Source organism: Siphateles boraxobius, unplaced genomic scaffold, assembly GCF_051911475.1.
Source record: "Siphateles boraxobius isolate OS27281-9 unplaced genomic scaffold, OSU_SipBor_1 32, whole genome shotgun sequence".
Classification (NCBI taxonomy): Eukaryota; Metazoa; Chordata; class Actinopteri; order Cypriniformes; family Leuciscidae; genus Siphateles; species Siphateles boraxobius.
In genome coordinates, this window is record NW_027508942.1 from 448,185 (window position 1) to 475,163 (window position 26,979).

At 37.5% G+C, this 26,979-nt stretch overlaps 1 protein-coding gene and 1 long non-coding RNA gene across 2 annotated transcripts in view; one reads left to right on the top strand and one right to left on the bottom strand.

The window, feature by feature from the left end:
- Positions 1-12,594, bottom strand: part of LOC143700774 (uncharacterized) — a 238,340-nt gene extending 225,746 nt beyond the window's left edge. The window contains exon 1 of the long non-coding RNA XR_013189649.1: positions 12,564-12,594. This is a non-coding gene — a long non-coding RNA (uncharacterized LOC143700774). The remainder of the gene's footprint in view (positions 1-12,563) is intronic.
- A 2,258-nt stretch (positions 12,595-14,852) lies between these two features.
- On the top strand, positions 14,853-16,338 carry LOC143700942 (arrestin domain-containing protein 4-like). Its single transcript, XM_077194720.1, has 4 exons — positions 14,853-15,104; positions 15,311-15,470; positions 15,653-15,804; positions 16,086-16,338. Exons 2-4 carry the CDS (start codon positions 15,419-15,421, stop codon positions 16,104-16,106), a joined length of 225 nt encoding a protein of 74 aa, XP_077050835.1. The 5' UTR covers positions 14,853-15,104; positions 15,311-15,418; the 3' UTR covers positions 16,107-16,338.
- The last annotated feature ends 10,641 nt before the right edge of the window (positions 16,339-26,979 follow it).

Sequence of the window (26,979 nt, forward strand, 5' to 3'; positions counted from 1 at the left end):
TGCCAAAATTAAAAAAAAAATTGCCAGAACGCCCAGCTCTAATTGCAATATATACATATATATATATATATATATATATATATATATATATATATATATATATATATATATATATATATATATATATATATATATATATATATATATAATACGTGCCCTCGTAATTAAAATAACTTCTCCCTCTTCTCTGATGACGTGTTTTCAGCGCAAGGACGGGACAACACGTCACTCACATGAGATCACAGCAATAACAAATGACAACAATCAATGATTCAATCAAAGTCTTGCCCTACATTTTTCTTTTTCGAGACGCCATTTACCTTGAATATACGTCACAATAGTCCTCATTCTTTGTAACTGCATTCATTCATTGTAGAAGCAACCAGTTTTTTTTTTAAACTAAACCTTTCATTTTACAAATTCTGAAAAACATCCATGCTATAAACTATTGAACATGAGCACCAAATGAAGGGCTATGGCCGAAAGATGACCTGTTGCATCAAACTGAGTCAGGGATGTACAAGCGAGGGTCCTTGTACAAATGAGTCATGATCCAGCAGGACCATAAGACAAAAAGAAAGAGGGTATTTGTTTCTTCGTGTTCAAAGACAGCTGGAGCAGAGCGGAAGCTTCAAAACACAGAATGTAATCGCTGTTTTGATACATCCAAACATCATCTAATTGCTTTATTATATCAATTCATTCCATAACTCATCTAAAAGCTGTGGGAATTGTCCAAATACCCCATAAACACAAAATAGAACATCATTTTGCATAGAACATGACCAGGTTCAAAAGTTCAAGCCAGTCGCATCAGTGACTGTCAGAAAGAGCTCTCTGACCAGGCAGCTGTACACGCGCTGTTAAAGATTCATAAAACCAAATGCGCAAAAGAAGATGACAAGTTTATGCAAATCCAAACACTGGCAAATAAAACTCTTCCTGTGCAAATGTAGTTTTTAAAGGCTAGTAATCCTCCCGCCATGTAGTTCAAGATGGTCCTAAAAAGACCCCTGTAGTGCAAGTTACTCCAAGGACCTATATTTAAACCTTATACTTTTAGGTTCAAAGAGCAATGCCCTTAGAAACTTGGCACCATGAATTATTTGCGAGGGAAAAGGCATGATGCATCTTTTAACATGTGCAGTCACTTCAGAGTGCAAAGCGTACAAATGTCATGTCCTCTTAAGATCAAAAGTAATTGGTCAGGCTGCACAAGACACAGGGGTAACAAGGCAGTTTACTAGTGTAACAGACGCAAATGACATCGTGTGAGAGCAGCAATGAGCTAATAGATCTACTACAAGAGAGGAGACAGGCAGAAATGCCTGGTTCTTTATTTCTATTTTCTCACTGCAAAAACATTTCTTTTTTATTATATGTAAATGTTGTATGTTTCTTATGTCTTTATTCAGTTCTAACATCAGTGAAAGTGCTATAAAAAATTATGAGCTGCTTTAGAGTAAATAAAATCAGTTTCTAACAAGGGCATTTTCGCCTCAAAGCAAAATTATTAAAAACTGTCAGTAAATCGCCATTGTATAAAATGACATACCTAAAGATTAGCCACAAATTATTAATGAAGGAGTTTTCCCAAAATGTTAGCTGTGTCAAGCATATACTGTATATGATGTGCACGGATGTGTGTGTTTGCAATCACATCATTCTCTATAGGGAAAAGCTGATTGGTTCCTGCTGTATCAGTAGCCAATGAGCTCACTGCTCAACTTCAATACATGGTTAGCATTAGCTGTAACAGTGCTGTGCGCTTTCTGACACCCTCCATCTTCCTCAGCTCCAACTGTATAAATCTGCTATGGGTAATTAATGTATGCTATAATGTACACCAGCATTCCTTACTTGCTCACAACAGTGTGTCTAGTAGCCTATGTATTCGGAGTTGCAAAGACCCGAACTTGTTCTTCAGTGGTAGCAATGAAAGCAGCAGCAGCAGCGTAGCAGATCTATTCCTCCAAGACCAAACATATCAACATTGTTATATTACCATGCCAAAAACTCAGATTTGTCATGACAAAAATATTATAAAAAAGACTTTGTAAGGATATTGCGTAGTTATGCTTAGAGTCAGTGGTTTTATTTTTGATAACGCAATGAAACATGCCAAATTGTGCGGACATCATTTTTGGCGAGGCTGTCATGCAAATAAATTATTAACACGTGCAAAAACGAGAGAACCAAGAAATTATTATTATTATTATTATTATAATGCTAAATTATCTCACAACGTTCCTGGGTGAATATAATATAATATAATATAATATAATATAATATAATATAATATAATATAATATAATATAATATAATATAATAGCAGCAAAATACATTTAGAATGGAATTGACCAATAGTGCAATAGTAAAATGTCTTTGTTTGTTTATTATTATTATTATTATTAATGTTCATATCCCTATTTGAATATTCCCCAGATATTCGGCTTTCCTCTCTTCATCTTTAAGTTGTGTCAGTGGACCACTTTCTTTTCTTTTTCTTTTTTTTTTTTGAGAAGTCATATTTCTATGGTCTAATATCGCAGAATATGTTTTTCTAATTTTAGTTGATGTCAGACATCCTGAAATATAATTAGACATATTCATTTAAGCTCTTTCCCATTTCACCTTGCCAAAATAATAACTTAAGTTTAAAGAGGCACAGCACACACAATGACATGAAGAGAAGAAGAGAGGGAGAGAAAGCAGAGAAATACAGAGGTTCTTGAGGTGTTGGCAGCTGTAGAAGTCAGTGTTCTGTGTCAGGTCAGGGAGGATCTGGAGACCACAGAGAAGGATATCTGGATGGGGTCAGTGAACAAGACTGTCTGGTAAGAAGAGAGAAGATGAGGGTGCATCTGTGATGTCTCTCTGTACCCTGAAAGGAGGTTTTCTGCAGAGGAGCAGGTGTTGCCCTCTCAGTGTCCATAGCCAGGAGCACTTCTGCACTGCCCAGAGATCCCAACTGTCATCTCTGATGAGCAGGGGTCTCCACGCTCCACAACTCAGTCCAGCATAACTATACAGGGGTGCGTTTCCCGTACAACGACGTAACTCGCTGCTCAACTACCATAGTACAATGCATCGTTGAAGAAATCAACTAGCTAGTCACGACTGTTTCCCGAAACCATAGTCGCAAATTGGTCGTTCAACCACATTGGTTGATGTCACACAGGTGGTGGAGTAATAACTTCTTTTAATTAATTTATTTGAGATCAAATTAATGCTAGATGTTTTGCTATAAATTACGGACATGGCAGAGAACTATATCAAATTTTTCTCAGTTATTTTACTTTATTTCCAGATTCAATCATGGGCTCGTTCTTACGTACTCCCATATAACTCCCATATAACTTTCTCCTCCAACTTCAAAATCGTCCGACATCGTTGTTTTACCTTTTTTTTGTAAAGGGCATTTGACTTAGTCTTTGCATGTTCGCTTTGTAAATATGAATGGTACTTTCACCTACTTCGCAATTGACCTTTCCAATGTGATTATAGAATAAGTGGTGCATCGCAGAGTTCTGCAAGATGAGCATTTGTGGTTAAAAAGTATATAATTGTTTTGTTTTTTTAAATGACCAATCGTTTCTCTAGATAAGACCTTATTCCACAGCTGCATTGAAACTGCAATTTGGACCTTGCCATTGAAGTCCGCTATATGGAGAAAAATCCTGGAATGTTGTCCTCGAAAAACTTAATTTATTTTCGATTGAAGAAAGAAAGACATAAACTTGAATCACATGTGGGTAAGTAAATGATCAGGAAATTTTAATTCTGAAGTGAACTAATCCTTTAAGCTACACAGCCCGGTCAACATTGATAATGATAAGAAATCTTTCTTGAGCAGCAAATCACCATATTGGATTTCAGAAGGATCATGTTACACTGAAAACTGGAATCATTCACATTTTAAAATATATCAAAGTAGAAAACAATTATTTTCAATTGTAACAATATTTCACAATATTACTGTAATTACTGTATTTTTGATCCAATACAACCCCAAACTTTTGAAAGGTAGTTCAAAGGTAGTATATTAAACGGAATACATATATAAATTATGTTGTTTAAAATCATCTTGGCCTTGATGGCCTCGATGACCGTGATGCAGCTGACTGTGATAATGTCCTCATATTACATAACAGTCTAAACAATAACACTGTTTAACATCCCTATCCAAAAACAATCAGAAAAAAAAACCTCAAGTAATTAAAATGAGAAAGTTACAAAAAGATGTACCTGAGTGTTGCTACCATTACATTGAGGGTGAAATGGGGTTAGTTTGTTTAATGTCTTATTCGGAGCACATCCATTATAGCGATAAAGCCAAGCTGTGTCTTCTGACGTACGACTCAGAGCAGAGGGAGCAAAAATATGACTGAGGTCAGACATCTCCAGTCACACACACATTAAGCAATGTGGGGCAAGCTGTGCTGAGAAACATTCTCCCTTCTGAAAGATTAGTGGGGGGAAAAAACAATATTTGACTTATTCCACGTAAACAAAAGCTAGGGCACATAGGGATGTCTTGTCACACAAGCCATGCAAAGAACACCCAGAAGCTTCAACAGCAATTACAGTCGTGTCCATCAGTAGAAATAGGAGTAACATGCATTGATTTAAGTTACTGATTAATTGTTAGTGTAATGGGGATAAAATGGTAAGCACATACAAAATAAAATGTAATTGTAAGAACTGTGTTTGTGTGTGAGAGAGACAGGAGCAGGGCAGCTGTCAGGCTCTTGTCAGGGCAGAAGTGGGTTACAGGAGCTTACATGACCCAGACATGCGAGTCACCCCCAGGGTCAGGGGTCATTCAGGCATAGCAAGCCATCACCAACCCACATTCTGCCAATCCACAAAAAGGATTTGTATAGCACCAGTATAACACATCTTGGAAGGTTACACAAAAATGGCGAGAATGAGTCCTAATTGTACTGTACTGTGTTATACAATAGAGATGCACCGGTCAACCGTCTATCAATGGGAACTGGACATTTTTTGCTTTTTGGCTGATCACTGTTCTGGACTTGTACACAAAATGCATTGCAATCATTTCCCAAAAATCTAAAATGTCATGTGTGTTGAGATATTACAAACAGGGCTTGATATTAACACCTGCCAACCTGCCAAATAGGGCTGGGTGATATGGCCTAAAAAAAAAAAATCCCAGATTTTTTCACAACAAAAAACGATTTAAATCGATTTTTTTCCCCCTACTTAAAATCAATCTGCAGATGACAAAGAAATTGTTCAAAACAAGTTTTAACTTTATTTTGTTTGGATTTTCCCTCCTGGGATTTGATCTGGATTTCCCCCTTGGGGTTAAGACAAGATGGCAGACCCTGCCTATGTAAACAGTGAAAATGTAACATAACATAACATAACATAACATAAAATGGGTGGATTGGGATTGGGGGAATGTGTAAAAAAAAAAAAACTTGCATCACAATAAGTGTTTTGTGATTTTTATTAAGCAATAATATAGCAATAGCAAAATAGTTTTAAGTCCAACTAACGTGCTATGGGTCATTAAATGGCTTTCCTGAGGTAAAATGTAACGTTACGTGATATTGTTCTCCAGCCGTTTTATGGACCTCTTTCCACGGTTGAAAAACACTGATCGATCGATTTTATTACATTTCGGTAAGTTGAACTGTATCTTTCAAATTACCTATTGATCATTCGTGTTTATTTATTATTAACTAGTAGTAAAGAGTAACAGATGATCGGTTCACGTGCCGCTTGAACTGAGATCTGTCACCTCACATTTACAAGCTACAAAACGGTGTTTATTGTTAGAATTTCGTAATTAAATTGACACAATCTGAGAGCTGAGAATTTGTTTCATATCTATAGTAACCTTCTCTGTCTTGTCTGTAGGTGTCAGTGTCCTCTTTGCTTTGCGATTTTTCTCTGAATGAGAAAATGGATGCGTGAGAGCGTGTAAAAAGTGACAATTGCGCGAGTCTCACGGTGAATTCGTGAGAGTTGGCAGCCCTGCCGATTCAGTTTGTAAATGTTTTTGGGGTGTTTTTTGGCGGGTGTGCTTGTGCTGCCGCGGTCTTGTTCATTTTCCATGTTGTTTGTGTATCTCTATGGCAAACGCTGAGCCCGTTCAGAACTACTAGTCCCTCCTACTAGCCACTTTGGCCGGTTTATTTTTATATGTAATATATACATTTTTCAATTGTAGTCTTTTAGTCAATTGTAGTCTGAAATATCTGAAACGCTTTAAATAAGCATTTTCTGCAGAATAGATACACGTGGCCAGCAGGGCTTTCTAGCTCTTTCATGATCTCTCTGACAGCGAGTTGACACACAAACCCGCCTCCCCTCACTCACTCGTTTCATTTGCTCGCTCCGGATGAATATTGCTGGTGTTACAGGGCTTGAATTTTAGCATGGGATTGCACATAATTTTACTCATTCCCACAGATGTTGTGCTCACACCCAAAGTGCTTGACAAAGCATAAAACATAAAGATGACAAATTGCAGGTATTGGCGAATATTCACATAAACATAGTCAGTTATGTTTTAAGTGAACATAAACAGTTAAGAAAGAAAACGCATGTGTAACAGTATAATGGATCTGTGCGTCAGGTCTTAAAGTGACAGCAGCCTAATATAACTGCTCCCAAATTATATTATATTAAATCATATTCAAAATATCTATATGGCAGTTTTTCCACATGATATCGATGTCAAAATTGTGGCCAGTGAAAATGCTGAGTGGCTAGTAACTTTGGAAAACCACTAGCCACTGGCTGGTGAGCAAAAAAGTTACTGTCAAGCCCCGATTACGAAGTCTTACGCATCTCATCTCAAGCCTCCATTGCTAATTCCAAAACGTCATTATATCTAGTAATGGAGGCTTAAGCCATTGATGGTATTCTAATGCAGTTATCAATGCAATTATTAGAGAGAGAGAGAGAGAGAGAGAGAGAGAGAGAGAGAGAGAGAGAGAGAGAGAGAGAGAGAGAGAGAGAGAGAGAGAGAGAGAGAGAGAGAGAGAGAGATGTGCTTTCCGAATCAGTCCATGAGTTATGCACTCTCGCAAAACACCCGTTACAATATGTAGAAATTTTGAAAACATATTATTAATAATGCAATCACTCAAATTCATCTTTGTTTTCTCTTTTTTGACCAATGAATCACCCTCAAAATATGAATGTAAGGAGGTGAAGAGAGAGTTTACAACCAATGTTCAAAAAGAACAATTAAACTTAATGACAGGCAAAACATTTTCCTAACTTTTTTTTAAAGTATTATGTTTTTGTCCTATAGTCAGCCTGTGAGATCAGCGATACATGATCTGCGGGGGAAGGGGGTACTTATTTGAATATTAATTTGCTTATGTATTTATTTACTTGTTTATTCACTCATTTACCTCCCACCCCCAACCATTTTACCATATTTTAGTGCAAAAGATGCACAAATTCAACTTGTTTTCTAACTAAAATGTGCAAGCAGTATTTTCAGTAAAATGGTCAAATATATTTCCGGTTGGATAAAAATTAACTGCAGTTCACTTACAAATCTAGTCACGGGAGGTCATGAGACATCTAACAACTATGCTCTCCTGAAATGAGAACTTTCTTGTTGATCGTAGAGCACTATATTCTGATCCATAATGGCTCAGACCAAATGCCCTATAGCAATGAGAATAACTAACTTTGTTAATTACTGTGCTCGCTGTTCAATTAACTATGCAATAGAGATCACTGCCAGAGCCGCTGCTGATAACAACTATCAGTCATTTGGAATTTATAGAAATTAATTAAAAATGCCGACACCTGAGCAGATTTCCAAATGAACCCCCACGGATAAATTCATTTCCTCCCTTCTTTTTTTCCCCTCAAAGACACCTTTTACATTCTAATGCTCTCCCACACACTTCTTTAATCTAAGAGTAGGTTGTACATGAAAACTTTAAAAGCAAATAATAGATGTTGTTTATTCATATTGTACACAAAAAGAGGTTCACTAGTCCGTCACTGCATTATAAACGTCTCACATTTGGTTCCGTAAATCAAAAGTATCACTTAAAGGTTTGTTGAACACAGTCTCTGACCATCCAGATTCGGCCTCTAGCAAAACTGCTGATAGCATCTAAAATGTATCCATTTTGATGGCTTCATCAAGGCAATAACAGGAATTCCTGTGTATTCTGTGGCGTTTTTATGTTTCCATGGATACGGAGGACAGACCGTTAAAAAGCAATTATTGAGGAAGAGAGAGTGGAATTCACCCCTTTGTCAAGATTTCATAACAGCTGTAATAACACTGGCCGCCACGCTAATGTGAAACTCCTGAATGAATCTGCCTCACACGTTTCCGCTCTGTCTCTCAGAGGACAATATACTCTCTCAGGTGCCAAATGAAGCTCTATTATAATTTGTCTGTGTTAAGAACCGCTTCCAATAAAAAATAAAAAATGTAGGTATGCTTTTTGGTTATCTCAGCCTGTGTTCTCTTAGCATGTTTGATGTTATGTACTTCAAACAAAGCACATCCAATTGCTAAGAATTGAGGTATATCCTATCTGATCCCATCAAATCAAACGTGTATCCAAACTGAAATAAATGAGGCAAGTAATCGCACATCTCCATCAGGAAAGTATATCAATGAACTACCCATCCAAAATTATCCATTTTAGGGCTGAACAGGAAAAACTCTATTATACATTAACTTTTAGAAACTTGATTTCGAAAATGTAAAAAAGAAATTATATTCTTAAAAAAACATTTAACCCTTTGATTATTTTACATGGAAATTAACAAGGTGCCTAACAAACACTATGGGGAAAAAAACAGAAAATTATGTGTTGTAAAGAGAAGGATTTAAAAGCAGCTTAAGTGAGGGTGCCAACTTGAAAATAATATTTTGATTATAAAGGGATATTACAAAAGACTAGCAGGATAAAAGTGAAATTAAGGACACTGGAACAAACTATAAATTGGTCTAAAAAATAGAACAATATTACTAAGCATTACTACAAACATTTAGTTTGAATTTCCTTTATGTAATTTCTATTAGAGTTATTGAATTAGAGAAATTTTAAAAAGTGGACCTAGAGTAATAAAATGTCAATTTTACATTATAAACAAAACGTATATACAGTATGTACATAAGAATATGCCAACGCATCGCACTATGCTTCCTCTCCTCCGGCTCTTTTGAAGACCTCACCTGAACGCCGTGAACCCTGCCTCAGAGTGACAGTCGCATTAAAATGCCATTAAAGTGTGAAATAAGAACAAGGAGTGAAGGAAGGTTTAACCCCGAGCTACTTCTGAGCACCCTCGGATTATACAAATAAGAACATCAGCTTTTCTGTGGTTGCTTTTCTTCCTCTTCTACTTTTTACCAGTTCCCTTTGTTCAGTTTGCACAAGGCCAATGGAAAAAATGTGTGTGTTTGGGGCGGGTTGCGTGGGGGCTGATGAAAGAATGGCAGGGTTAGAGTGTGAGTGCATTAAACGGGCATGCCTACTATTCTGCAATCAGTCTATATTCTGTGTCTTTTAGCAAGCTCACCTCTCACTCCACACATGCATGTCTAAGCAATGGGGGATGACACCGCCGTGCACCTGAGCGCGCTGTAAAAATACACTATGTGCATATGTGCCGCCATCTACAAAAGAGCTTGAACAAAGAAGGTGATATCTGGGAATGCTCCATGGTCATAAACAACAAAAGAGATCAGACACCCAAGTGACAATAAAATGCACAGCATTTAGTCTGCCATATCTAGTGAAAACATTCTTAAAAACACATATACATGTACATACATATATATATATACACACAGACATTGATTTGATTGCATTTCAGCACTAAAAAGCACTGTTGGTTTTGCTAAGGGTCTCAAGCTGTGCTCTTTCAGGGGGGAACGGTGCAATGAATTGGAGAGAGACCCTGGTCTTGTGTCAAGTCAATGAGACTGAACACATTAAAACTGATGAGAGTGTACTTAGACAGGTTAGGGCTCACCAAGCGTTTGCTGCCTGGATGCACTAAATCAATCAATACATCTGCACAAATCTACAAAAACAAATTTGACTGGAAGTCATCTTTTTGTGCTCAGACTAATACAGTCAGATTTATATTGAATAATGACAAAATATATATAATTCAATATTATTGGATTGTTTTTTACATTATGATTGAGCGGTTACATTTGAAATGTCTTTGAATAGATTGTTTACTGAACGAAAACATACGCTAGGACACATCATTTAAATTTAGTTTCACTTGACATTTTAATTTGCTTTTTAAAGAAGCTGTCCTGATGATTTCTCTTAAACATCAGCATTAAACCGGAGTGAAAGCTGACATCAAACCATTTAAATACCCCCTTCCCACCTCAACTAACCAACTATAAAAGTTAAACTGTGTGTGTGTCTATAGGGGGATATAAGAATTCTCTCCTAATTAATTCCTCTGCCCCATGTAACCCTCAGACTATTCGTAATCCAGAAGGGAACATCTTTATTGATCTTGGGAACGCTTGAGTAGACTCCCAATGCTTATCTCAGCATAAAAAGCATCTCTTGTGACGAGCCACGATTTAATTAGATGACAATCACTGTTAACAATGCACTGCCTACATCACAAAATTTGCACATTGTCGCTGGCAGTGATAAATTTCAGCTGCTCGGACAGGGACAATTCACATCCTGGATTTAACTCTTTCCATATGAGCAGAAATTTCAAAGGTGCACTGCAGTTATTGTTAACTAGGGAAAACACACACACACACACACACACACACCCACACAATCTATGTTCCATACACAATCTGTCAAAGCTGAAGCTGCAATTAAGTTTACCCAGCTGTAGATAACAGACTAAACTCTCCGTACTTTATTAATGTAAGCTGCAAACAGTGATATTTGTCTGTTATATCACAAAAAGTACAAACGGGGCAATTTATTTTTATTGCTTGCAATTTGATCGCTCATCCACAAGAGGGCAGTATGTGTGATTATCAGGAAACATATCTAAAAAAATATACTTTTCAAAAACCATATACAAACAAAGATGACAATTCATTCATACATCAATGGCATAATTATATACAATAATTAAATATTATTTATGTTCAGATATGTAAAAATTGTATTTCATTATTATTCTTGCTCTGACTCTCTTATAATCTCCTTTCTTTTCCTGTTATGATCTTTACGTAGCCTACTTGAGAAAGTGTTGTGGAAAATACTTGTTTTTTACGAAAAAAAAGAGGGATGTTTTAAGCTGTTTATGTATGATCCAATCTTTTTAAATACATTTTTTCAAATAAATTGTTGAGAATAATAAATAAATATTTAATGCATCCTGATCATACTGCAAAATTAAGACCAAGAACTGCAATTACTGTTTTAAATTATTAAATTATATAACTGTTTAGTACCCTGAAACTAAAATAGATCATACTGTCAAACGCAGAGAAAATCTGTCAAATGACGGGATACCTACTAAAAAAATATATGATTCATCAATTGAAGAATAGCTACATGATATAACATAAACAAATTATGTGCATGATGATGGCCACCTCAGCTGTCATAAACGCCTCCCAACACTTCATATTTTTAAACTCATTAAAATGTGGGCACACAATCTTTCATCCATAGTGACGGGACATTTTGGCAAGAGCTTTCTCTGGCCAAGTGACTCATATTCTGACCACACATTACAAATTCTCAGCCCCAACTAAACACGCCACTGTCAAAAAAGAAAAAAGAAAGAAAATTGTTGAGCCACGGTACAGTATTTTTTGGAAAGCAGGGCATAGGTGAAGGCCATGGGCTAATGGCAATGAGGGATTTGTCAGTCATCCTAACATTTAATAATCCCTGGCTCTCCATTTTCTGCTGTTTGTTTATATTAACCTCTGGTTGAACCCACTTTAGAAGCAGCCTCTGTGCCAGAAAGTTCACTGAACATTCAACATGGAAGCGGAGAACATGTCATCTCGAATCTATTAGCCCACAGGGGAGATTGCAGCAGTCCACGCACCACACACACACACACACACACAACTCGCATACACTCTAGGTAAGCTGCAAAACCTCACATTTCTGTACTGATGGCGTCTGTAACTGAGATTATTGCATTCTATGACCTGTTTCTGACCTCCCTTTTTCACTCATGCTGAATAATCATATCAAACAATGCAGTACAACTAACTGTTACTGCTTTCTACTACATTCAGTACAGTTCTCTTGTGCCGTCATGAATGGCTTTAACGGTCTTGCTTTTATTGCGTTTGCTGTCTTAGTAAATTAGAATGATATCAAACGGCTTTAGGCAAGCAACATCTTTAGAGTTGCACCTGGAAAGATACACTTAAATGTTGAAACTGGAAAACATTCCTCAGGATTACTGTACTTTTATTATTTGGAGTTGTATTTCTAAATTAGAAAGTAGTATAATCATAAACACTGGTAATCAACTGAAATTTTCAGAGAACATATGGCTCTCTGTAGTAATATTGTACTGAGAACATAATGCAGTAGACATAGTGTTGTGTAGGTTTATATACTGACCATTGGGTGGTGATAAAGAGAAGACACTTCTTACATGTCCTCAAGGTTATGTTTGCATATGAGCATTGAGATGGTCTTAACAGATTTAAAAGACAAACAGTTTATTATCCTGTCAATAGAAAAATTCGAGTTATTTGTTACTTGCATCTCAATTGGAAAGCCTTAAACGTAACAAATTAGCCCGTGTTCCCTTTAAACACTTTAATAACACTGTAAACTTGTCTGGATGGACGTTTATCAGTAAAATAATTGTATATCAAAATCATACTACGTCCTTGGTAAATGTAAAATAAAACATGGTAGGCCTAGTCCTAACTACAGTAGGCCTACTTTTTTTAGGGTGAAGCCAGTGCCCAAAAGTGCATACATCAGAATTTCTGTTCAATTGTGATGGATATCTTTCCAGAAAGTGGTGAACATGAGTAGGCTAAAATAAACAACAATGCAGCAAAATGAATATACTCTTGTGTTGTGAACAAGCGGGAAGATAATAACAAACCTTTCATTAGCTCTGTGGATAGTTGTTTGGAAGTTCCTAGTCGTCAGAAAGGCCTCTGAAAAGTGAAAAACACAACAGTTTTTCCCCCTCTTTTTTCTTTTTTCATATCTTTGCGCACGGTTTGGCTGCATGAATGCCAAAACAAGCAAGCTGATATTTTGACGTAAAAAGATATAGGCCTACGTGATGTCGCTGGCCTTCTATCATCAGCTAATATGCGTGAGCTCGACTTATAAATTGGGGTCCTTAGAAATATTCAATATTTTGTAGGCTATCTAAATGCAATTGTAAAATATAAATGAATGTAATATTTGTATTATTGTAATTAAATATTTCATTTTGGGGGAGGACCTTACTTTTATTTAACTCTGCCTTTTATTTAAATTTTATTTACCCTATTTATATATAAAGTTTATGTTTCTGATGCTGCGGTATTGTTGTAAATGTCTGTCGAATCGAATTACAGAAACATCCAGATGGGAGGGGATAGTGCCTGAAAGACATGCAAATCACCCCAAATAAACAAACACTGGGCGTGGCTTGCAGACAACCTGAGTCGGGCGTGTGCTGCTGCAGCATGAGCATAGTGAGAAGCAATATTCGAAAGAATATACAATGATTGTTTATTTATGTTGTGCCTTTTAAACATTGCCTGAAAGTGTTTAAAATGCACTTTAATGCGTCTTATAAAGTTATGTTGATATTGGCAAACACACGCGATTAGATAAGTGTGTGTGTGCGTGCGCGTGTGCGCGTGTGTGTGGTAATAGTAGTGGTAGCATTTTCAAAATCGTGATGCTGATATAATCCACAATTGCAATGAGATAATGTGTGTTTTTCCTATTGAAATGTACTCTTATGCACTCCCCAGAAAGCAAGATGACACATAGGCCTACTGAAGGAAAATCACTGGATTTGATTCTTGACAACAATGACCAGAGAGATGGTTACTGCTCTGGTGAAGTATCTGGACATATTTCGCTCAAAATTTCTGAAGCCACCACAGTAAAAGCCATAAAAGTATTACTGAAGGGATATGCTCTGGTGAGTTGGATGCACAAACGGTCCCGCTGTAGGCAAATTTTTTTTTTAGAAAAATGGGCCATGCACAATATGGCTAAACACAAAGTGCAAATGCACTACTTAAAAATCCATTGCTGTCTCAGAAAACATCAAAGACCGAATTAAGTTTTTGGCAGAATATGGGATGTTGTGTGGAGTGATGAATCATAATGAAACCCAAGTTGCATGGTAACGCTCCAGAGCGGTGTCTTTGAAAATCTGCTGAGAAATATAATAATAAATGCATCTCTACCACAGTGAAGAGTCCAGATTTGAACCAAGAATATTTAGTCTCATATTAAACTCAAACGAACTGGGAGACATTTTTCATATACTCATGAACCGTTTGAAGCCATTAACATACTAAGTGGTACAACACTGACCTTTCTTTATAGAGCTGTTTGCAAGTTGGGGAAGTCTATTCCGCGCTATGTTACTATCATAGGCTGCAGTATTTGTTGTAATTCTTGCTAATTCCCTGACAAGAGATTTGTGATTTAAAATGGTTAAGACTGCTAAATATTTTTGGCTTGGCCCAAACACATATTTCTGGGTGGATCATCATCAGATCAAAGGTAAATTTATGATTCCAGAGTTTATTCAAGGGATATATGATTGCTTAGCAATTCTCTTCCATGCTGCTGCAATAGCAATGTTATTTTAAATAATTTGCTTTTCATCTTGTGACACTTTAAAACAAAAAAAATGTTATGTCTTCTCTAGGAGAATCAATCCCAATCTGTGCTCTGATTGAGAACCTCTCCTCTCATCTAGTTGTGCCAAAAGCAGTGATATACCAGATACAGACCTATATGGCAAAGGGTTAAAAAAAAATCATCAAACGGGTGGTTGCCAGTGCTAGTGGAAATATAGTGCCGTCTGATTGTTCCAGCAGGTGGAATGGAAACACATTGAAGATTCCTCCAGTTTCTCCATCCATTCTGAATTCAGACATCCTGAAAGTGGAATGCTTGCTTGCAGTAAGTAATTTTGATGATTATGAAGGATTTCTTTTTTTTTCTTATTTAATGTTACCAGTCGTTTTAAGAATATTCTGATAATGTAAAAAATTTAGATTTATTAATAATTATAATAATTTACATAACATCTACTAGCTAATATAGCTATGTATTTATAAACACCATTTATATGAATCATTTTTTATATGTTTGTTTGTCTTCTAAAGGTTATTGTTCAGATACCAGGTGCCAAAAATGTAGAAGTACTGCTTCCACTGGTGATCAGTACCAATGGTCATTGCAGTCACAGTTTTAACACGAGCAGGGATTCCATTATGGACATGAGCTTGCTGTACCCCAGGTTTACCCTACCAGATGTAGCTGAAGGTATGGTGCGAATTTATTGATGCGGTGAATGCAGCTTATAAAGTCTACAAAAAAAGAAACATTCTCTCACTTTCAACTGCTTTTATTTCCAGAAAATTACTTAGCATATATGCATAATTTTTTCATATTAGTTAAAATATGTACATGCATCGTGCTTTTTTTAATGATCATTTGCCTGACAGACCCACCCAGCTATGCAAGTGTTGTGTCAGAGGAACAGTTTGAAGACAACAGAACTCCAGCCTACCAGCCACAACCGAACTGGCTGTTGGATGGCCCAGCAATCACTTATATTCAGCAGTTCCGCCTCCAGCCTCCTCCCTCTTATTCAGAGGTCAGTCATTTCTTTATCGTTCCATTCTTTTTGTTACACCTTTCATAGTGTCTATGTCAGGGCTGTCCACATTCGGTCCTTGAGGGCCACTGTCCTGCAGAGTTTAGCTCCACCTTGCCTCAACACACCTATCTGGAAGTTTCTAGTATGCCTAGTAAGACCTTGATAAGCTGCTTCAGGTGTGTTTAATTGGTGTTGGAGCTAAACTTTGCAGGACAGTGGCCTTCCAGCAGCAGGATTGGACACTCTTGGTCTATTTCATAATCTTTGTCACATTGCAGATTTACCCAACTGAACACTGAGCTTTTTGTCAAGTTTTCTTGTGGAGAAGACAAAAGAACGACCTTGTGCCTACACACAGCATTTTGTCCCATGTTCTTTGGATTATGGATTGAATATTGCTGCTCTTATTGGTGAAATGTTTGTTCTGATAAGCACATCATGATCAAGACTAGTCCACTTTGCAGCTTACTCTGACTTTCTGAAAGGTTATTTTCTGCACTCTTCTGTTTGTTCTCATTACATTTACAATTTCAGATACTGAAATAGAACTGTTCTATAAACTTCAAAATAAATTGCATAAAAACTGTAAATGTTCACTTTATAAATCAATCAGATTTATGTCCTATTGGCCAGAATTAACTGCATCCGTCTAAATCTGGCTATGTGAAAATATTGTGATTTGGTTTAAGAAAATGTTAATTAGAATTTGTCATCATAATGTATTATGTCACAATATTGTGATGTGTAAATATTTGAATCTGATTATGATGTGCTGCTTTAGGTCCAGGTTATCACAAGCACAGTTGCAATTGTAATATACATCATGTTTAGCTAAATTATCACAAAAATGGATAATTAACTGGAAAACAACCAGCTGAATGGGGTTATCTGGATTTGTAATGTATTTCACAGTATTATATCTTAATAAAATTATCCATTTTTGTACGACTAAATATCTTTTGGCTTTTCTGAAAACGTCCTACGTTTTGCATGAGTATAATGTAAGTAATAAACTGAAATGCCCAGCTGTGGGAATCAGAATCCGGGGCAGAACAACTGTATTAGCACAAATGTTCATCAATAACCCCTCACAGTCTCGCCTGTCACCTCATTTGTCACAGAGGCATTTCCTTTGAATGGGAAAGATTAGAATTGCATGAATACTGTAGGTGTTCATTCTTCTTTCATTGTCAGATGTGCACATACTGTATATGATAATGATGTTAAAATTAACATCTGAAAAAATACCCAAGTTTCAGAAAAAGTGCACAAGTGTAAAGAAATATTCACAGCATCACTTTTCACAGTTACATAGCTTTATTGAATATCATTATATATTGTTGTGCACAAAGTTATAATAGTTACACTGAGTTTGCACTTACCAAATTTCACAATTATTTTTGGATGGATACAATTACACATTTCTATCAACAAATAATGCCGTTTTCTGGCAAATTTAGTGCCCATTTGACATTCAAAGACAAAATTTCAATTTTATTGTACTGCATATATCAAACAGTTTAACCAATAAAAAGTTCAAGTTAGTTTACTAAATAAATGTTGCAAAGCTAAACATTTTTTCTCACAATCTGTACTTTACATCAGTTTACAAAATGCAACTGTCCCATCAGAAGCAAAAGAAAACATCAACAAATCTATTATGTACCTATTACTGAAAAATATATTTTCCGTAACCATTAAACACTTACTTTTCCCCCATATACTGCAACCAAATGAGCATAAATAAGATGAAGACCTACCTCACAATATGTGTTTATTCTCAGTAGTCCCATAAAGTGGATTATTGGACCGGTGGATCCACCTGAACTCTGAGTGCCCTGAACCCTAAGATATCTCGGTTGAGATTTTATCCAAGTGTGAATGTGCAATATTTATAAGAAGTGTGAATTATTTAGCATGTGGCCGTCACACAGCCAGTTTTTACCCTCTGAAATGCATCATTGATTTAAAAAAAAATGAAGAGGCTGAAAAGAAAGATGTTAACCTCTATGTTAATATAATGTAAACTGTGTTACAGCAACATTCAGACCTTCCTCACCCTAAATTAACAATGTTCTACATTGAAACCATGTCTACAAATCATTATTATGATTTTAGAAGATCGTGAGACTATTAACTCTGCCTTTCATGTGATCTTACACAGTTTTATCTTCTATCACCTCATATATTAAGAAAGGACACATGGTTATACACGGAGATGAGTCACACTAGGTTCCAACAATCTTTGTTCAAGACGTAACGTAAATGTATCATCCATGCTGCTTATTTGGTCATTGTTCCATATTCTTCTCCGCCAGTATCCTGTGCAGTCAACCAAAGTCACTTTTCATTCAGTTCATTGATGTTCATCATTGACACCTCTATGTTCCCTGTTATTCAAGCAAACACAAATGAGCTTTTCACTGAAAATATAAGATACCACATGTCAAGCAGCTAAAACCAGAAGTACTTTCAATATTAAGATACCTAACAAAGCCACTTTTTGTGTTTTTAAAAGTTTTTAACTTTTTGATTTTAACTTTAATCAAACACTGCCCTATGAATTCGCATCACGTGAAGACGTGTGACAGAAGATTATTTAATCAAAAACGTTAACCTTCCCTACCCCTCGCAATGACATCTCTTCATGACGTGTTGCTGTGACCAATATTGCATACTGTCTGAGTAGGTTCTACATTTGAATTAAAATTTACTTTGCGACCGTTAAAAAAAAGTTCACCTCCATTCATAAATCCCCTCCCATGGCCTCATGGGATAGTAAAGTGTCCATTGAATGCTCACTTCAGAATCTCAGTGAAGAAGGTCATCTGGGGACTTTTTCAAATGCTATGTATTCGGACATACTACTCTTTTGGCGTACTGTTTTTAGTATTCGATTTTGTGTCTCAGCAGAGGGTGGGGCTAAATATCCTCCACAACTGACTGTAAACGGGCATTCAGATCTGTGTCCATAGTTCGCCACGCCAAACTTCCTACCAATCAAATCAATTCATGAAAGACGAGATCAAGTCCCACAAGTCAAGTCTCAAAAATATGTCACAATAAGGAAGAAAAGACTATTGCAACTATTGTTTCATGCCGACTTTAAGAGAACATTCGTTCAAAGTTATCTGGTCTTTGATAATGTTCTCAAAACATTAGCACAATACTTATTTTTAAGCACAATACTTATATTTATACATCATTCTGGGTATACATTGAACGTGATCAAAATTCCGCGCCAGAACAGCTGTTAACACTAGACATGACAAAGCAACCGTTGTTGACATTTGTCCTTTGTGACTGAAGTTGCGGGAGCGCTTGAAGTACACACATTTTACTGTGGGGAATTTGTTGTGTCGTATGACTGTTTCGCTCCACATCCAGTGTAGACAGCATTACGAATTATAATGGTCTCTATTTGCTTTTGTCGTGTCACGCCGCTTGTGTCTGGTGTAGACACTATGTCAATGCTCGTACAACCAAGAAAAACATTTTTAAAACATGTTTTAAACATTGAGTTGTTTTTTTAAACGCAGCAGAGAGTGATCTCATATTACATCCATTATAGTGTGTGTACAAATTTCACATGCTCAAAGTCTAGTGTGACCGTGGCTTAAGATGCTCATCAAGCATATGTTTACATAGAAAAACAATTAAAAAGTCTGTCCGTCTCACATATTGAACAGCACACTGCCAACAGTTTTTAAAGATACACTCCACATGCAAATGAAAGGCAGCAGAGTATGCATTTGAAGTGGTTCATTACACTCTGGCATTTATCTCCTTTTATTTACATTTGCGTAATTTGTTTTGTCCACTCTCAAGTGTGATATGAAAAGCCTGTTGGTGCTATTCACTGGCTTAGCAAAAAGCAACCCAGCTGTGCGGACTAAAGACAGAGTAAACATTATGTTTCAGCATTACAATGCCGATAACTGCTGGAAGCCCCGGGTTTTTGGCAGATAAGAAAATGAGCTGACTGTCAACCGTCAAAAAACAGGTCTCAAAAACGCCTCCACCTTCGTTTTGTTTGTTCCACCACTTCCACCGAAGCTTTGTTTGTTTTCATGGGCTTAGCAGAAGCAAGTGGGGTTCTCGAATCAAGGACGCAGGGTCAAAGAGTTGTACAGTGGGAAAGCGAGTGACGGCACATTCTGTGATGCCTGAATTTCCCGTTCTTATGTATAGGGTTAAGTGAAGTCACTGAAGGTTTATCTGCCTTCATATTGCTCCCTGCCACCATCAATAAAACGCAACAATGTGTCTTGAAAAGTCAGCTTATAAAAGTTTCAGGAGCTTAAGTGATCTTCCTCCGGCTCCGCGGTAGCCCTGCAGCAGCCAGGATGTCTGCTTATATTAATTTCACAGAGTTTAAGAGGTCAGCAAACTCATTTGGAGATTCTTATTCATTTATGAACCCAGCAACCCCCCTGTTCTGCACCGCTAAGCTACAGGGCCTCAGATGCTTAAATTTACATGGAATATTATATAGTTAGGTGTGAGAAAAAGTACAGTATAGTGCTCTTGCTCAAGCAGGACGATTAAGACTAAGCAATGCACTCAGAGATGACAGTCACCAACATTTTAATGAAAAGGCAGGTGGATGAACCTGTGTTTCATATGCTATGTTTTCCAAAGCTTTTGGATCATTGCTTCATCTAAACTTCAGAAGATTTCTAATGAGACAATGAGACTGAGAGAAAGCAGCTTAAAAAGAGACCTGAGGAGAAGTCAGTGAAACAGAGTAAATGAGCTCCAAAGCTGCTCATCAATAAATAATCTACTGTTAGAAAATCTTATAATAAATCAAATTTAAATAACGTAAGGATGAAAAACTAAGCACTAATTTAAAAAAGTGACTCTTTAATATATTATCGAAAATCATACCAATTCATTTGATATCTAAAAATCTAAAAAAACAACGTGGATAAGACTCATCAAACTTCGTCTCGGAAAGCATCCATTCGTGTTCATGGAAAATCCAACTCATCCCTGCTAACAAGATTTTCCTCTAATTTATTATTTTTTCCCTATCTCCTGGAGTATTTTAACATTGATATTATAGAGACTAAATGTTTTTTCATTTAATGCAAAAGCAATGCAATGATTGTTTTTTGCGGTGGGAGGAGGGGGATGGGGGCGGATTTCGCTTGGTCCCAGAGCTAGTAATATAAAAAACAAATAACCAGGAGATTTAGTCCATGAAAATGAGGCCCAAAGAGAACTGAATAATGCAGTGCCACAATAAAAAGCTCAGCCAAATCTTTGCTGATCACATTCATATTAAAATCTATTATAATTATATAGAGAGAATGATATACTTTACAACACATTATGCTATTGTATCCTACAAAATATGGCAAGAGAATAAATATAATCATAATACACATCTTTTTTGAACATTTTTGCATATACATTGAGACAGCCATGTGCTTATGATAGATACATTAGAATTAACTTGAATATAGAGTTATATTGAAATTGTAATGTTGTGTGTGTGTGTGTGTGTGTGTGTGTGTGTGTGTGTGTGTGTGTGTGTGTGTGTGTGTGTGTGTGTGTGTGTGTGTGTGTGTGTGTGTGTGTGTGTGTGTGTGTGTGTGTGTGTGTGTGTGTGTGTGTGTGTGTGTGTGTGTGTGTGTGTGTGTGTGTGTGTGTGTGTGGGGGAGCATCTAAACATTTCTCAGAGGCCACAGGGAATCTCATTGTCTTGCAGGTTTTCTAGTGGGAGTTCAGTTCCATCCATCTGAGACTTTATTTAGTTCTGTTGTCCTGTCTAGGTTCTCTCTGAACTGAAATCAGTCTGCCGGCCTCCCTGGGGATGACAGTAATGTCACATACCAGTTTGGCTCTCATATTTCACAAACAGGCCTCTACCTATTAAGGATGACTACTTACCATGGAAAAGGTGTGTCCTTCACATCTGCAACCTTCTCATATTTTCTGCATAGACATATATGATTGTTCACAAACACACATATGCGCCTGTGAGGAATACCACAAAAGCAAATACCAAACAGAGTGCACATGTGCAAAACTCACAAATGATAGAGCTTCACTTAGACTGAACTATTATAGTTTATAACTAGCCTTTTTTTCTGTGATTTCAGATAAAAATGCGTAATTCTGGGCAACTATAAGAGAACTGCATTATTCTTGAAGTTTGAAAACATTAGACTTAATATTTTACTAAAAAAACAAAACAAAAAACATGAAAGGGGCTCAAAATTCCTATTCATATAAGCCCAGTGCTATGGAATTGGTTGGGATTGTGACTTTCATACACACAGGAGTTTAAGTGCCTACTTGCTACTTTAATAATTCACCTCCATCCACCTGCTCATCCATTACAGGCTGTCCACTCTGGTCACGCATCCTCTAAATCTGTCGGAATATTCTCGCAAGACTCTCTGTGCAGTCATTAAATCTATAAATCTTCAAAATACGGTATGTTATGTTACAAAACTAATACTAGACATGTATTTGACATCTCATTCAAGGGTCTACGACAAACGGTGCAGGACGAGTTACGTGCCAAAATTCATACAGAAGAATATAGTTTCTATCATTATATAGAAAAAATTAATTGAAAAAAAGTATGTGAGATAGTAATAGTGTGCTACACTTTGCAAGCACCACTAATAATAATAATAATCAAATAATCGAACATCATTGTTACATTGTTCTTTTGCTAAATTAAATATTTGGAAATCTAACATTTTTAATTACATTTAAATTTTAATACATTTTAATATATGTCGGGTAAGTAAATGCAAATGCGTAGTGTATAAACTATAAGGCTAATCTGGTATCTGTATGCTATGCATAAACTAACTCAACTAAAACCGACATTACTGGTCATTATACACTGCCTGGTCAAAAAGTTGCAGTTTGGATATAAATAGGCAAATGCTTAAGAGTCTAGAATTATTATTGCAGTGATTATTGTGTTTCTCGCATGTTGTATGTTTGGCGACAGTTCTTCTAACCCTAATTAATGGCTCAAATTGTGAAATAATGGTTGGAAGAATCATGTTCACACATGAATTGGCACTTCTGAGTCCAGACCTTAAAGTCATTGAAAGTCTTTGGGATGTGCTGGAGGAGACTTTACAGAGTGCTGGACTCTTGCATTGAACAAAAATCTGTCTTGATCTTGACCAAAAATGTATGCACCTCTTGATGGGAAAAAAAAAAAAGTTAGTTTATTTATTTTTTGTCAACGCACCTTATTGACTGATTGATTGTAAACAATCATTTATTTTGTCCAATTGCTCTTCAGTAAGTGAAGGAGATCGGAGATCAAAATGCACTGCAGTGCCTAAATACTGTTAAGACGTCAATTTAATTAATCAAGAGATTCAATTCAATTCAATTCAAATTTATTTGTATAGCGCTTTTCACAATACACATTGTCTCAAAAGATGTGTTATGGTGTTTCTCAAATGCCTTTTAAGGGTGCATTTTACCCTCATTACCCTTTTAAAGCGGCATTATGCAGGATTTCTGTTTTTGTCAAACAGCGATCCCTAGAGTCGCTGTAGAGTACTTGTATTTAACGTTACTGTCATAAACACCACTCACGCAGAGCGTATCTGCACTCACGGCCTCTGCACTTCATAATAATAAAGTAGCCTACCACATTAGGCTTACCTGAGCCTAAATGCCAGATGACACCAATAAAGTGTATCATGTACGTCGCATTATTTCGCAGGGCTCTCAAGTTTTGAAGACAGGCAAGAGTGACATCCAGCCGACAGATACATTTTTGTCATTGGTTGTTGCGTTAAATCTTACCCAGATACAATAGTGCTATTTTCTGATTGGCTATTGTGTAGCTCGATGAACAACACCAGCGGAGACGCGCTTGATTCCTGGCGGTTCCACAGTGAGAGCGCCGCGGCCAGAGTTTTGGGCGCTGCGCATAGGCGTAATGTGCAGGTGGGACGGGTGGGACGTGTCCCCACCACTTTTTGCCAGGGTCGATTGTGTCCCCATCACTTTTGAAACATCTCACGGCACGGATGTACCAATACGAATAAATAAAAAATCTCCAGTTAACTCAAGTAGAACATTCATTTCGTTTGTTTGTTAAATAGGAGGCGAGAAATGTGTTGTTTTTGAAATCAAGTGACCAAAGTGTTCGTTGCCGCTGCTATCAGTGGCGCGGATACAGTGTTCTGTTGTGACTCGCGCACAGTCTTCACACGGACGCGCCCTTCAATCCGTTGCGGAGAGACTCTTTATTCGTTACGGTGAAATCACAAAACATAATGCACAAAAAACGTGTCCCTGCTTGATATACAACCACTAATAAACAATTGGTTTTGATGAGAAAAAAAAAACTATACTACTTAGTGCGGATTAGAACCCAGAACCTCTGACACGCTTGACAAAAGTTCTGCCACTGGACCATTAAAGTACATAAAGATAACATTCGGATCTATGTATTTATTCACGTAAAAATACTCGCCACTTACAATATATATTAGATCTCATTAAATGACAAATTCAACACAATGTACTATTGTATACTATATATACCCCCCCAACACCCAACACACACACACACACACCTGTCCCACCCACTTTTTAAAACAAAGTTACGCCACTGGCGCTGCGGCATATTACATATATTACAAATAGTTTTTCAGCGTGAGAAATACAATGTGTGGCGGGAGAGCGTGACAAAAGACCGAAATGCGTGACACTTGAGAGCCCTGATTTCGTAACAATGTCCGTTATGATGTTGTTAGACATGATTATTGCAATTTATCATAATAGTTTGCAAATTGTGCTCATTTACACTATTTACAACATGTAGGCTTATTTATGTCCTGATAATTATGTGAGATATTGACAACTGTTCTCATGATTATCGCAGGCATCAACTTTAACAGTGAAAGACTGAGCAAGTGGGACTCTTGTCCGGTTCCTCGTGCTGTCAGATTCTCGGTTACCCTTTTCTAGACTCTTCCGACCGCGCTTTCTTCATTTTTTTTCGCCATTCTGAAAATGCAGGTCCGATGTTTACTCATGTCTGACTCCTCCCACGGTCAGTCTGCCATTTCCTCTTTCTCTGTTCCTCCGACAATGCTTTTCTAGCTTTCTGCTTCTTATATGCCAGCTTTGCCATGGGACGATAGTTGTTCTTATAGCTAGCCGTATCCTGGATGGGGGCGTGTACGCGTGCAGTGCTGTAAAGCAAGTCGTTACCTCGCGAGACCTGATATCACATGGCCCGCCGGTCCAAAGTTGCAAGGGTGATTTTGCGGCTCACAGGCACTAGGGGGGTGCGAGACGACCACCATTCAACACGAAATCAGTAATATAAACATTACAATGACTCCAAAGCTGTTCGGTTAAGGTAAAAAAGTTACTTAGTTCTGCTTTAAAGGTACATTTGCATCTGAATCATTTATGTTTTGACTTTAAGTTTGACTTGATATTATACAAGTTAGTTTATTTAAAATGATAATTTCAGAACATCAAACACAAGCCATAAACATGGTTTGAATTCTTGGAGAGAAACAAACCCATCTGTATTCTAGTGTTAAAAAATGAGAACAAGTGCATGATTAATGATCTTACCTCTCTTTATTTCTCTTGAACCATACAGAAGAACAGCTCCACCTTGACCGCTCTATTAAATCGAAGAGCCAAAGTTATCAATCGAGATGTGGATGGAAGGAGAGTCGGTCTTTTGCAGCGCCACGGCTCCTCTCGGCCCTAATGGCTCTCAATACATGGCAAAGCTAGTGAGAGAGATGTTGCTTCTACATTTTTGACTGATTATGCATTTTTTTTCTTCTCTGTTCTCTCTCTCTCCTTAAGCTATTCATAGAAGATAGATTCATCATTCCAATTTGTCAAGCCAGCGAAGTTTTCAATTAATTATGTTGCTGGAGAAGAGGCAGTGTGTGTATTAGGGCTCCCTGTCAGGACTCGTCTGAGGCCCCATTTACAGGACTCAAAATAAAGAGGTATCAGAGAGGTGGTTGGGCGCAGCAGTAATTAATTTGATGAATGCCTTAGCGGCGCAAATAGTGGCAGCCGCGTGTCTCTTCATCAGCCGCCGTCGCTGCAGTCACCCTGCTCAGTGCTAATTTGAGAGGGGCTGTCTCATCTGTGTAGCGTACGTCCTCACGAGCGGGCCTATTCTTCACATCCGGGCCGCATGTGGGGGCCTTATGTTTCCTGTCAGCTTTGTCCTTGGTGCCAAGCAACTTGCTCCACTTAATGCCCAGTTCTTTGACTTTGTGGCCTGAACTGGGTAATCGGGAGCCGGCGGGATTTATGGGGCCTGGGGGTGCCGTGTCCTTTGCTGGCTCCCGTTGTCGATCTCCCCAAAGACAGATTAGTGAGACGGGCGGTCTCAGTCTGGCAGGTGGAACCGATGATGAGGGCGAACCTGTGCATCCCTATGCCAGAGATGATGGCGAAACGCACCAAGCATCTTTAACACAGCAGTGATGAAGAAATATGGTGCTGTTTGCAGTGAGCAACGATGGAGTCTGCAGCTCTGCGCTGGTGTAAGCGAGAGAGGAGAGGTGAATCTGTTCTAAAATGATGGATCATATTATTGTGGTTGGCAAAAGCTGGGCAGGCAGCTGTTTTGAGAATGCGCACCATCAATGTCAACAGTCACCAAAACCTCATAGAGAAATAATTGGGCTTGTGCCACATAATTCAGGTTCAGATTTTCACAAGTGAGGGGACCTCATTATAAATCAGGTCAGGCTCTGATGCAACACCATAAATCAAAGACAGGCATGACTCAAACAATTAGATAATTACCACAGCCCCATGTCATCACTGTTTTAGCAAACCACTTTGGAGGTACAGGAACGGGGTGGTAAAAATGCTCCATAAACCCCAGAATAATTAGTCTGGAGCGAGACAAGGAGAAAGAGAGGTTACATGAGAATAACAGAGGGAATTCCTTTTGGCTTGCCAGACATATGATTGACACAATGTTACGTAATACTTCAAAATACCATTGAGAACAATAGTATAGCATAGACCGTAATGTATCAATCTATCTATCTGTAACGGGGACAACACAATAAGTATTCAGTAGGCTATATTTTACCCAACAGAGGTTAAATAAGGCCTATCGGCTCTAGGAGGATTTAGAAGTAGAAGTCTGGGCCAAATTAAATTCAAGCAATA

Coding starts and splice junctions, on each gene's coding strand:
- LOC143700942 (XM_077194720.1), top strand. CDS start 15,419: ATGGACATGAGCTTGCTGTACCCCAGGTTTACCCTACCAGATGTAGCT. Junction 15,471..15,652: donor CCTACCAGATGTAGCTGAAG/GTATGGTGCGAA, acceptor TTTGCCTGACAG/ACCCACCCAGCTATGCAAGT. Junction 15,805..16,085: donor CTCCTCCCTCTTATTCAGAG/GTCAGTCATTTC, acceptor GTCACATTGCAG/ATTTACCCAACTGAACACTG.